General features: G+C 45.5%; 1 protein-coding gene across 11 annotated transcripts in view; it reads right to left on the bottom strand.

Moving 5' to 3' along the window:
* The window catches only part of SNX31 (sorting nexin 31), a 78,672-nt gene extending 69,270 nt beyond the window's left edge, over nt 1-9,402 (bottom strand). For 9 of the 11 annotated variants that reach the window (XR_008686777.2, XR_008686776.2, XM_055432623.2 and 6 more), the window contains exons 1-2: nt 9,197-9,402; nt 9,025-9,099 (exon numbers count right to left, since the gene is read on the bottom strand). Coding sequence is in view for 9 of the 11 variants with exons in the window: in XM_055432623.2 (XP_055288598.2) it covers nt 9,025-9,099; nt 9,197-9,262 (141 nt within the window). In the remaining 2 variants the exon portion in view is untranslated. The remainder of the gene's footprint in view (nt 1-9,024; nt 9,100-9,196) is intronic. The other 2 variants (XM_055432622.2, XM_055432619.2) reach the window with 2 other exon arrangements.
* Between the last annotated feature and the right edge of the window lie 2,467 nt (nt 9,403-11,869).

Genomic DNA, 11,869 nt, shown 5'->3' on the forward strand with positions numbered 1-11,869 from the left:
CAGGTTCCTACTAAATTGGACAAAGAAGATACAGAGCATTTCCACCAGCACATAAATTTCTACTGGACATTGTTGATCTAATACTTAGAAAGGTTATTACCTGCCTACCTGTAGGGAAGATTAACTCCCTTATGTTTTGTTTGGTCTGCTAGGTTGTTTGATTTCTAGAGAATCTGAATTTGATACCAACATTTATTTTTGCAATTTAAAAATATTCAAATTATATTCCGGAGAGAATATAAAATGGTATAGCCACTTTGGAAGAAATTTCGACAATTTCTTACAAGGTAAACATAGTTTTACCATATAATTCAGCAACTACACTCCTAGTTATTCACCCAACAGATCTGAAAACTGTGGCCACAAAAGGACAACATACAAATGTTTAGAGGTGCTTTACTCATAATCACCAAAACCTGAAAGCAACCGAGATATCCTTCAATAGGTGAATGGACAAACAAATTCTGGTCTATCCCTACAATGGAATATATTCCCCAGCAATAAAAAGAAATGAGTTGTCAAGCCACAAAAAGACATGGAGGAAACTGAGATACATACTGATAAATAAAAAGTCAATCTGAAAAAACACACTGTATGACTTCAATTATATGATATTCTTGGGGGAAAAGCAAAATGATAGAGAGAGTAAAAACATCCATGGTCACCAGGAGCTTGGAAAAGGGGGGTGTTGAACTGGGGAAGCACGTGGAATCTTCTGGGGTGGTGAAACTAGTCTATATGATACTATTATATGTGATACTAGGTATTTGCCAAAACTGCTGAACTTTACATCACAACTTTAATGTGTGCAAATATTTAAAGAATCATTTAGGAAGTGGGGGGAAACCCAGAATGAAATGCAGATGTGAGTAAACAATTTAACTATATTATAAATACATGAAACAATGGCAGTGAAGGGGATGAGGGAAAAGGTGCTGACCTAAGTCACTCTGCAAATGAGTGGTGTCTATAAAGGTAAAGGCAAAAGCAGCTGTACAGAAGCGCTGAGCTCTAGCTGATAAAATTGTTTCCTACGTGGATATAGGTTAACATTCTGGTACCTCTATATGTGTCCAAGAATGGAATAATCAAGCCAATGGATGGCAGGTGGGGTGAGTGGTTTCTCACTGTTGTAATGAGAGTTTTCAGAGAAGGGAACAGGCTAGAGTGAGCCATGTGGTGATGGATTACTGTTGAAGACATTGCTATGACCTCATGTTTAACTTAATTTAGACACAGACGGCTACACGCAAAGGTATTTATTTATAGACAAGCATATATGCACATGTATTTTCTTGCTCTTTCAGCTGAGAGGGTCTAAAAGCAGCGACACTGCGGCAGTGGGGAACACACCTAGTACCAGATATTGGTTTCTAACGTTGTTCTCCAATAAAAGCAACTAGGACTCCATGAAGCAATGGTTGATTCTAGGACTGAGGCAGGAAATACGCAAGATGGGTCTGGGACTGGGACTTCCCTAAGGTGTAGTGGTTAAGACTCTACGCCTCAAATGCAGAGGGCACAGATTCAATCCCTGGTCAGGGAATAAAACTCCTACATGCCACACAGTGGGGCAAAAAAAAAGAAAAGATGGGTCTGGGGAACCTTGTAGTACCAGTAAATAAGAAAGTGTGCAAAGCAAACAAAAGTCAACAATAGGGGTATGTCAAAGAAACAAATTGAAAGAGCTCCCACAGGCCAAGCTGGAACAATCTGAACAATAAAATAAAGTCTAATTGAAGTACAGCCCAAAGTATAAAGTAAATATCCAGGAGTCCACTCCAGGAGTATTATATCCAGGAGTCTATAATAATTTATAGTCCAGATATAAATTATTGACTAAATAAATCAGAGAGAACAGACAAATCCTGGTGCAGAAGAATCCCAAATAATGTATGTAGATACTTCATCCCACAAGGAGATGGAACATAAATCCTCAGTCTTTAAGTGTGGTCTGTGCATGGTCACCTCCCTCCTGTGGAAAGGCAGGGAAAGAAGTAACTTTATATGGAGAAACCGGACAAACACTCCCTCAGCCAGGTGACCAAGGGCAATATCAAAAATGTTAGATCGATAGCAACTGCCCCAGACCAGAAGTGATTAGAAGCACTTGCTCCCCAGGGTCTTTCTTCAAAACCGTAAACCCAGTCTGGTCACCTGAAAAACATCAGACCAAGTCCAATAGAGGGACATTCCACAAACTACCTGCCCAGTACTCCTCAAAATTGTCAAAATCATGAACAAGGAAAGCCAGAGAAACTGTCACAGTCAAGAGGAGCCTAAAGAGACATGACAGTTTAATGTGGGACCTGGATGTGGCCTTGGAACCGAAGGACGTTAAGACCAAAGAAGTCGGAATAAACGATAGACTACAGTTTGTAATTCTGTATCAATACAGGTTCACTGTGTTAAGTCACTTTTAGTCCAGCTCTTTGGGACCTGTATCAATACAGGTTCACTGTGTTAAGTCACTGTGTCCAGCCCTTTGTGACCCCACGAACTGTAGCCCACCCAGGCTTCCCTGTCCATGGGATTTTCCAGACAAGATTACTGGAGTGGGTTGTCATTTCCTCCTCCAGGGGATCTTCCCAACCCAGGGATTGAACCGGCGTCTCTGAGTTCTCCTGAATTGGCAGGTGGGTTCTTTACCACTTCCTGGGCCACCTAGGAAGCCCCTGTAATCGAAGTACCGTACCTATGCAAAACAACAGGGGAAGGGGAGGGTGGAGGGGAGATGAGAACTCTGTACCATCTTTGCCCTTAAAAAAATAATAACAAATCTAAGACTGGTCCACAAAAATAATGATTATTTTTTTAAAAAAAGGAAAACCAATGCTCTGGCCGCTCTTAAAAAAACAAGAAGGTCTAGAATCACTTGAGTTTACATTCTCTCAGGCTGTTCCTACCACCCCTTCTGCCTCTCATGTAAATTACCTGCCAGATAGAGATGCAGACACAGAGAAGAGACGCGTGGACACAGCGGCGGGTGGGTGGAAGGAGAGGGTGGGATGAACTGAGAGAGTAGCACTGAAACATACGCAGTACCGTACATAAAACAGATCACCACTGGGAAGTTTCTGTATAAACAGGGAGCTCAACCGGGTGCTCAGAGACAACCTAGAGGGGTGGGAGGTTCAGGAGGGAGGAGACACATATATACCTATGACTTCGGCAGAAACCAACACAACATCGTAAAGCAATTATCCTCCCATTGAGAATAAATTTTATAAAATGGAAACAATAAATTACCCTCCAGATTCCAGTAGTTATTTGTCATTTTTTCTTTAAATCTAGCAGTATAAAATATTAGAGCAACAGTTCTGTTTCTTTTAAATTCAAGGAAATCTTCCTGCTGTGCCAGAGAGGATCCACAGGCCCCTCAGTCATTGCATCATCCCAGGCAAGCGATGTATGCACCCCTCTCTGCTAATTCCATTAAGGAGAAGCAGGAATTGGTCTTCTTTGCATGCACTTATTTCCTGATTAACTGATTGAGTGATCTTTAAAAGGCAATCTTCTTCTTGTCAAGTGTTCATAAACATCACAGATGCTCCCAAATGGGTGGAAATTGCAGTATCCTTGAACCAGCACAGCTGTCTGGGTTACCCAGGGGAGATCTGGGAGGAGCCCTACGGCCAAGAGCTGGACGAAAAGTCAACAAGGATTAAGGTCCTAATATCCACCCCAGAGCCAAAACTCTCCCAGCAGGTTTTACAACCAGAGCTGACTTCTCAAGGAATCTTTCCCCTCCTTTCTCAAGGGGGCTGCACGTGTATATGGCATCTCTAGATGAAAGGTCACAAGCTCAAATCAACCTGGACTGTGGTATTTTGTAGCACAGAACATGAGTCTTGCGTATTTTCCCATTTCTTCCTCAGTCCAGTCCTGTGAAGTAGGTGACCATCATGGCCATGATCCCTGTCATCCTCCCAGCTTGACAACAGGGGCAATCTGACCACATCCTCCCACCTTGACAAGGTTAGTTGACAGTGAGTAACTCGGTCAGCTGAAGTGACTTAACCCAAGATCAACGAGCAGCAGAACTTAGACACAGTCTTTTCACCACTTTTTCCTTCTCCTTACCCTCTTTTCCTCCCATCCTCCTCCTCCATCATATCTCTATTGGGCTTCTCCTAAAACAGGATTCTGTACTGGATACGTTATGCCTACAGCCTTCATTCATTCCTTCATTAAAGTATTTGGGCTTCTCAACTAAATAAAGAGGGGAAACAAAATCCTCACACAAAGAAGGGGAAAGTGACAAGGTCTGAACACAAAGTGGCACAGGAATCAGAGAAAGGCGTCTTATGCAATTAAGAGGGATTTCCCAGAGGAGGTGGAGCTTGAGGTGACCCTTGAGAAAGGCTGGTCTTTAACCCACAGCCCAGTAGGCAGAGGCCTTCTCAGGAGGGGGAAGTGAGCCAGGGAGTGGCAACTGGCCTGCTCATGAGAACAGACGGTCTGAGTCGGGGAAAGAAGAAATATCCGGTAGGAGCCAGACTGAGTCAGCACCTCCAGGGAAGAAGACTGAACCAGTGCGGAGCCCTCCTCTCGCGCGGAGGATCCTTTGCAAGGCTTGTCAGCATTGCTATGACTGATGCCAGCAGGGCGTTTTCAAAAAGGCAAGCATCCTTGCCACAGAGTCCAGCCTCATTTACACAGGATGGCCAAAATGAGCCGATTAAAGGTTTCTTTCACAGATTTAACTCCCCTTGAGGGAGGTGGTACAGGCAAGGGCATAGATCAAACCGATTTTATTCATTTAGAGGCACAGAACGCAGTCAGGTCAGGGAGTTCCCGTGGCAGAGAGATGGATAACACTCAGCAGTGGAAGGGAAGCTGCCAGAACTTGCGAGCCTCCATGGGAACCAGGCTGCCGGCCATGACTTCAGAGAGCACAGGTCACAGCTGACCTCTGGGAAACACAACCATCTTTCCTCAGGTCAGTCTTATACATATTAGCCTCCCATAGAAGGGACAGGGGCCACGCCACCTCAGTCAGGTTCTCCTTCTCAATTGCAGAGGGCTTCCCTGGTGGCTCAGATGATAAGGAATCTGCCTGCAATGCAGGAGACCTGGGTTTGATCCCTGAGTTGAGAAGATCCCCTGGAGGAGGAAATGGTTACCCACTCCAGTATTCTTGCTGGAGAATTCCACAGACAGAGGAGTCTAGTGGGCTACCATCCATGGTGTCACAAAGAGTCAGACACAACTGAGCGACTTCCATTCCACCAACATGCAAAATAGAAATCCAATTCGTAAATCCAAAAAACACATGTACTGAAAGTCAGAGTCTTCACTTAATTTAACATAGTGCTTGCCATTTAATAGGTACTTAGTAAATATTCTTAAGTAAATGAGTAATCAGTTAATTCTATTAAGATGAAATTTCTGTTCTATTGTGATGCAGAACTTCCAAATCAATTGGAAATAAACTTCTACTCACCAAACATACACAAGACACACACATTCATAAACACAGATGGGGACTTTATATTGTCTCCTTGTCTATTGTGCTCAGTATTAATATTAAATCAGACTAAGAATTCTTAGCCATTTCACATCTTCCATGGAGTAGGAAGAATAAAAACTAGCTGAGAAGAGGCTGGGGGAAGTCAGCCAACCTTTTGGTCTCTGACTTTGGGTTGCCAGATAAAATAGAGGATGCCCAGTTAAGAGCATCTCAAATATTGCAGGAGATATACTAGTACCTTGGCAACAAAGGTCCGTCTAGTCAAGGCTATGGTTTTTCCAGTGGTCATGTATGGATGTGAGAGTTGGACTGTGAAGAAAGCTGATTGCCAAAGAATTGATGCTTTTGAACTGGGGTGTTGGGGAAGACTCTTGAGAGTCCCTTGGACTTCAAGGAGATCCAACCAGTCCATCCTAAAGGAGATCAGTCCTGGGTGTTCATTGGAAGGACTGATGCTGAAGCTGAAACTCCAATACTTTGGCCACCTTATGCGAAGAGCTGATTCATTAGAAAAGACCCTGATGCTGGGAAAGATTGAGGGCAGGAGGAGAAGGGGACGATGAAGGATGAGATGGTTGGATGGCATTATTGACTTGATAGACATAGGTTTGGGTGGGCTCCAGGAGTTGGTGATGGACAGGGAGGCCTGGCGTGCTGCAGTTCATGGGGTCTCAAAGAGTCGGACACGACTGAGCGACTGAACTGACTGATACAAGACAAATGTTTGTTATTTATCTGAAATTCACATTTCACTGAGGATCCTATATTTATATTTGCTAAATCTAGCAAACATACTTGGACTTTTCATCTGTAAAATGGGAGTAATGATAACGATTGCAATGCCAACCTTATAGGGGCTTCTTGGGCAGGTGGAATAAAATCTTATGCCAGGAACTCTAAGGACAGAAAGCAGATCTTGTTGTCTGGGACTTGAGGTAGAGGGAGGGGATCAAGGACAAAGGGGACAAGGAAACATTATGAGTGTGGAAACTGTTCTCTGTCTTGATTATAGCGGCAGTAGATTAAATATATTTATAATTCATCACACTAGACACATACAATTGGGGAATTTTATTAGGCTATGCTTAAATAAAGTAAAAAAAAAATGTTAGCTTAAGATGCAGTTGTTTTTCTGATAGTCTGTTTTTCTGATATTTTGCCAACTTTGATAAGGAACCACAGAATGGTTAGAGCAGGTTCTAGAGATCAAATCTTGGCTCCAACAACTTGGAGTGGTATGACCTTGGGCAAGGTGTACCTCAGTTTTCTCATCTGTTAAATGGGGCTAATTATAATCCTAGCTCATAAGACTGTTATAAAAATTAAACACAGTATTACATATAAAGCTCTTGGCACCAACCTTAGCACAGAGTAACTGTTAGTTATTGTTCTAAATTAATAATACCAATAGCCACCTCCGCCTGGTGGGCTGCCGTCTATGGGGTCACACAGAGTTGGACACGACTGAAGTGACTTAGCAGGAGCAGCAGCAGCAAGATCTAAATAGTTTATTTAAAAGGAATTGTTCCTACAGAAAAGGGAAACAATGATACATGTAAGATGGTTGGAAAATGGACAAAGAAATCCTCACTTTAGAATTTTGAAAAACTAATATGAAGTATTCAGTAATATCCATTGTATACTCTACAAAAGGCAGCTCTTTGTGGAGATCAGAAGAACTGGCTTTATGTTTCTGCTTCAGGGCCTGCTAGGATTTGATATGTCTGAATTTTTCTGAAAACGAGCGTTTTTCTGAGTTGGTTAAGGAGAGCTTGACAAGCCTCTGAGTCAGTAAATATTTACCGAGCACATAAACTATGTGCCAGGTTCTCTGAGAACCTGGACTCTAATCTCCACAAGAGCCTTGGGAAGCTGACATCCACAGTCACCTACCTGATCATTTCTGAGGAAAAACTTGAAGAGAAGAGGTGAGGTGTCCAGCCAGGCAGTGGTCTGTCCATCTCTCCCTTCTCCTCTCTGCTGACTCCTGCTTTTTACTTGTGATGGCCACCTCCCCAGCCCGACCTCACATGCAGGGAGGCAGATGAGGGTGGGAGGTGACCCTCACGTTCATCCTACAACTGCCTAAACCAACTCTACTGTCTCTTCCTTTGAGTTCCCTATCTGTAGTCCTCCCAACTCTCCAGGCAGGTTTCAGTCACAAGTAGCTTGTCATCCTTCAAAAGTCTAAATCCATCATGCCCTTTTTATTCAGCCACTGACAGCCATTCCTGAGGACCTACTGGGTAACACCACTGTGTTAGGTGCTAGCAATTCAAAAATGACCACAAAAAGTAACAACCACATTACACCTGTTTTCCCTGAATCCAGAGAAACTCAGTCATACCTTGAAAATGGACTTTTCCAACACACTGGAATGTATGAGGAAGAAGGCTCACTTCAGTGATGTTTTTATAATAGTGTAATAATGGAACTGAGCTGTCCATCAACAGAAAACGGTCTTAAAGAAAATATGATGTATTTACTCACTAGAAACCAGAGATTATCTGAAAGGACTCTCCCCAAAATATTAATATCTATTGCCGAGGCAAGCTTTTTTCTTTTTCCTTTTTTTCTTTCTAACTTTACGTATGTGTTCTTTATAATTGGGATACAAAATCTTAAAAAAACAAACAAAAACTGTGCGTGAAGATGGGGGAAAGGTGAAGTTCATTTCCAAACTTCCATGTACTCCTCTAACCCACTTTGATGACTTGCAACACTTCCTTGTTAGGAAAACAAAACCCATTAGGCCTGGTTAATAAATCAGTCTGCATGCCGGAAGAAAGTGTCATCAAGACATCAAGTGAGAAACTAGACTGGAAAATGGTCTTCTAATTTAACAATTCCTCTGTTTCCTGGGTTTCCAGTCTGCCCACATTTGAAGCCTATGAATATCTTCCTTTGAAAGCAAAAATAGAGACACACCTTTTCAAAGTGGGGAAAATTAAACTCTGGGAGGAAGAAAGTGTTAGTTACTCAGTTGTGTCCAACTCTTTGCAACCCCATAGATTGTAGCCCGCCAGGCTCCTCTGTCCATGGAAATCTCTAGGCAACAATACTGGTATGGGTTGCCATTCCCTTCTCCATGGAATCTTCTCAACCCAGGGATTGAACCTGGGTCTCCTGCATCACAGGCAGATTCTTTGCCATCTGAGCTACTAGGGAAGCCCAGTTCTCACATACCAGAGCCTGAAGACTACACCTTGATCTAGACTTGGTTTGCTCATTTTGCACAAGGATATTGTCTTGGGAAAACAACCTGCATTGAAATGGAGCCCAGGTTGGGCTGGTGGAGATCACCGGGCTGGGGTGGGTTGGATAATTAATTACCTAAAGCACCCCACCTCACCTCACAGCCCTAGGTGATTAGGTAACATGTATTCATTGAGCTATATGCCAAGCAATTCACGATTAACCAGTTACCACGACCCGGATTAGGAGCCCAAAGCCGTCAGGAACTGCGGTGTCTTGTCAGAGTCAAGCACCCAGAGCCCACGGGCCACACTGGAGTCGGGTGGACGGGCTGGGACCCGCCTGGGTCCTCTCACCTGCTCGTTCCAACGATGCAGCTGGCTGTAACGCACCTTGCAGAACAGAAACCCGTCCAGGTACACGGAATACAGCTGCAAGCAGAGACATCAGAGTCCGAATCGGCCGAGGGAGGTGAACCCCCGCCCCGCCTTGCCCCTGCCCAGTCTCGCCCCGAGCCCCCTGACGCACCACGTAGCGGCCCCCCAGCGCGTCGGGCCGCTGCTGGGACACCGGGATGCAGAAGTGCATCTTCATGGCTCGGGCGCCGGCCGGGGCGGCGCTGGGAACCCGGCCTGCGGCGGCGGGTGCAGCGGCGGCCCCGCGCTCCGCTCGCCTCGGGTGTCCTCAGGGGCGGCCCGCCTCCTGGTCCCCGCCCCGCTCCGACTGGACCGCTCGGGTCCCCGGAAGGGAAGGAGGCGAAGCGCGGCCACCGTCCACGCCCCACAGCCAGGCTGCGCCCAGGCGGGGCTCCAGGTGCTCCGCGGGGCCAGGGACGGAATTCAGGACAGACGCGAGAAAGTGCCAGTGCCCGCCTGGGGCCAGAGGCTTCACCCTGGGGTCCCGGGCTCTTTAGTAAAAAATGTGCACGGATGGATGGGGCGATGGAATTCTTCTGAGAAGGTCCTGGGTTTCATCAGACTTTCAGAGGGTTCCTTAGACCCACGAAAGTTACAAATAGTTGCTCCGGCGGCATGGATGTCGTGTGCCCCTGCGAAATGCTTAACTCTCTAACTACTCCCCACCCCGCCCCGGCATCTCGGGCTCCTTGCTGGGCGTTAGGCGGTGGGGGATGCACAGCCCAGGAGAACCCCGTCTTCTCCAAGTGTGGGCTCCAGGGCAGCATTCTGATCTCAGTGGCCAGCAGAATGTCCAGGCTCCCTTCCATTGGGTCCCTCATGACAGAGACAGATCACACTCAGATCCACCCTCAGACTCCAAATGTTGACCTTCTTTTTTGCAAGTCAGTGTCCTCATAGGATTGAAAAACATTGTGTCCCATTGCTAGCCAGCATTGCCTGCAGTACACTGTAAATTAAGATTTTTCAACATACACCTACACCTAATAATTACCCTGGGCTTCCCAGGTGACTCAGTGGTAAAGAACCTGCCTGCCAATGCAGGAGACTCAAGAGAGGTGGTTTTGATCCCTGGGTGGGGAAGGTCCCCTGGAGGAGGATATGGCAACCCATTTCAGTACTCTTGCCAGAGTACAAAAATTCCATGGGCAGAGGAGCCTGGTGGGCTACAATTCATGGAGTCACAAAAGAGTAGGACATGACTTAGTGACTAAACAACAAGTAATTACCCTATGACTAGAACATTAGTATTACGTTCAGTATTTTGTATTAACATTTGTTAAAGGTAATACTTAAGATATGCCATAGTATTTGCAACACCACTTTCAGTTCAGTTCAGTTCAGTTCAGTCGCTCAGTTGTGTCCGACTCTCCGCAACCCCATGAATCACAGCACGCCAGGCCTCCCTGTCCATCACCAACTCCCGGAGTCACTCAAACTCATGTCCATCGAGTCGGTGATGCCAGCCAGCCATCTCATTCTCTGTCGTCCCGGTCTCCTCCCGCCCCAACCTTTCCTAGCATCAGAGTCTTTTCCAGTGAGTCACCACTTTAGTATTTTTTAAATACTATTTTTCCTTAAAAAAAAACAAAACACCAAAAACTTTTTTTTCCTTTAATACACCAGAAACCTCATCAAATGGAAGTGGTTTGGGCAACTCTTGATCCCCACGAAGCCCTGATTTCAAACAGGTGCCAGCACCCAGTTAGCCGGGTTCCCCTAGACTCTTTGGTCTCTGGACTAACCATCTTAAGTTATTTCAGCAGTCTCTCATTTTAGTTGGAAAGTAATCCTCCTAATTCTCTTACTTTAGTTAAACCAAAATAGCATTTCTGCTGCCTGGTCATCAGGGTGGAGGGTGGAGGGAGGTAGAAGGCCCACGCGTCTGTCATAGGGGGGCCCTGGGCTCTCTCCTCACTTCCTGTCCTTTGTGTATTGTGTGTTAAGTCACTTTTAGTTGTGTCCGACTTTTGGGGACCCCAGGGACTGTAGCCCACCCAGGCTTCTCTGTTCATGGGATTTTCCAGGCAAGAATACTGGAGTGGGTTGTCATTTCCTCCTCCAGGGGACCTTCCCGACCCAGGGATTGAGCCAGCATCTCTTAGTTCTCCTGCATTGGCTGTCGGGTTCTTTACCGCTAGCACCACCTGGGAAGCCCAAGGTGGACATTGGGCTTTATCCTGTCCTTTATCCTCCCATTAAGTCTTCCAGGTAAACATGAAGAGTAACATCCTACCCATGACAGGCCAGAGAAGGAGGTAGCTTTTCCAAGTCACACATCACTTTTACATAGATCCAAATAGTTTATTCTAGAACTTCAGCAGAACCATGGAAAGCCCTTTAAGATGCTTATCACTGGGTGAGAACTGAGGGCTTGACTTGAGAAGCCGAGACAGGGAAGGAGCACAGCACTGCTGAACTCCTGTTGGTTCCCACCGGCTTGCTGGATGCCGGGCTGTGATGTACATCATGCCGTTCCATATCCCCAGTAACTTGGAGCTAGGAACCTGCTCTGCTTTTTCAGAAAAGGGAATTGAGAATTAGAACCCTGGAGTTAGGGAGGCAGCAGAAAGCAGTGTGGCTAAGAGCATGGCAGTAGGAATTTATATCCCAGCTCAGCAGCCTCTGACTCAGAGGTCTTGGCATGTGAGTGGATTCTCTTTTAAAAATATTTATTTATTTGTTTTTGGTTGTGTCAGGTCTTAGTTGCCATACGTGCCATCTTGCCTTTTGGCATGCGGCCTTCTCCCTCTAGTTGACATGCGGGCTCGTCAGTCGCCCCGAT

Source organism: Moschus berezovskii, chromosome 16, assembly GCF_049115385.1.
Source record: "Moschus berezovskii isolate FMDL1 chromosome 16, NW_MosBer_1.0, whole genome shotgun sequence".
In the NCBI taxonomy this organism is placed as follows: Eukaryota; Metazoa; Chordata; class Mammalia; order Artiodactyla; family Moschidae; genus Moschus; species Moschus berezovskii.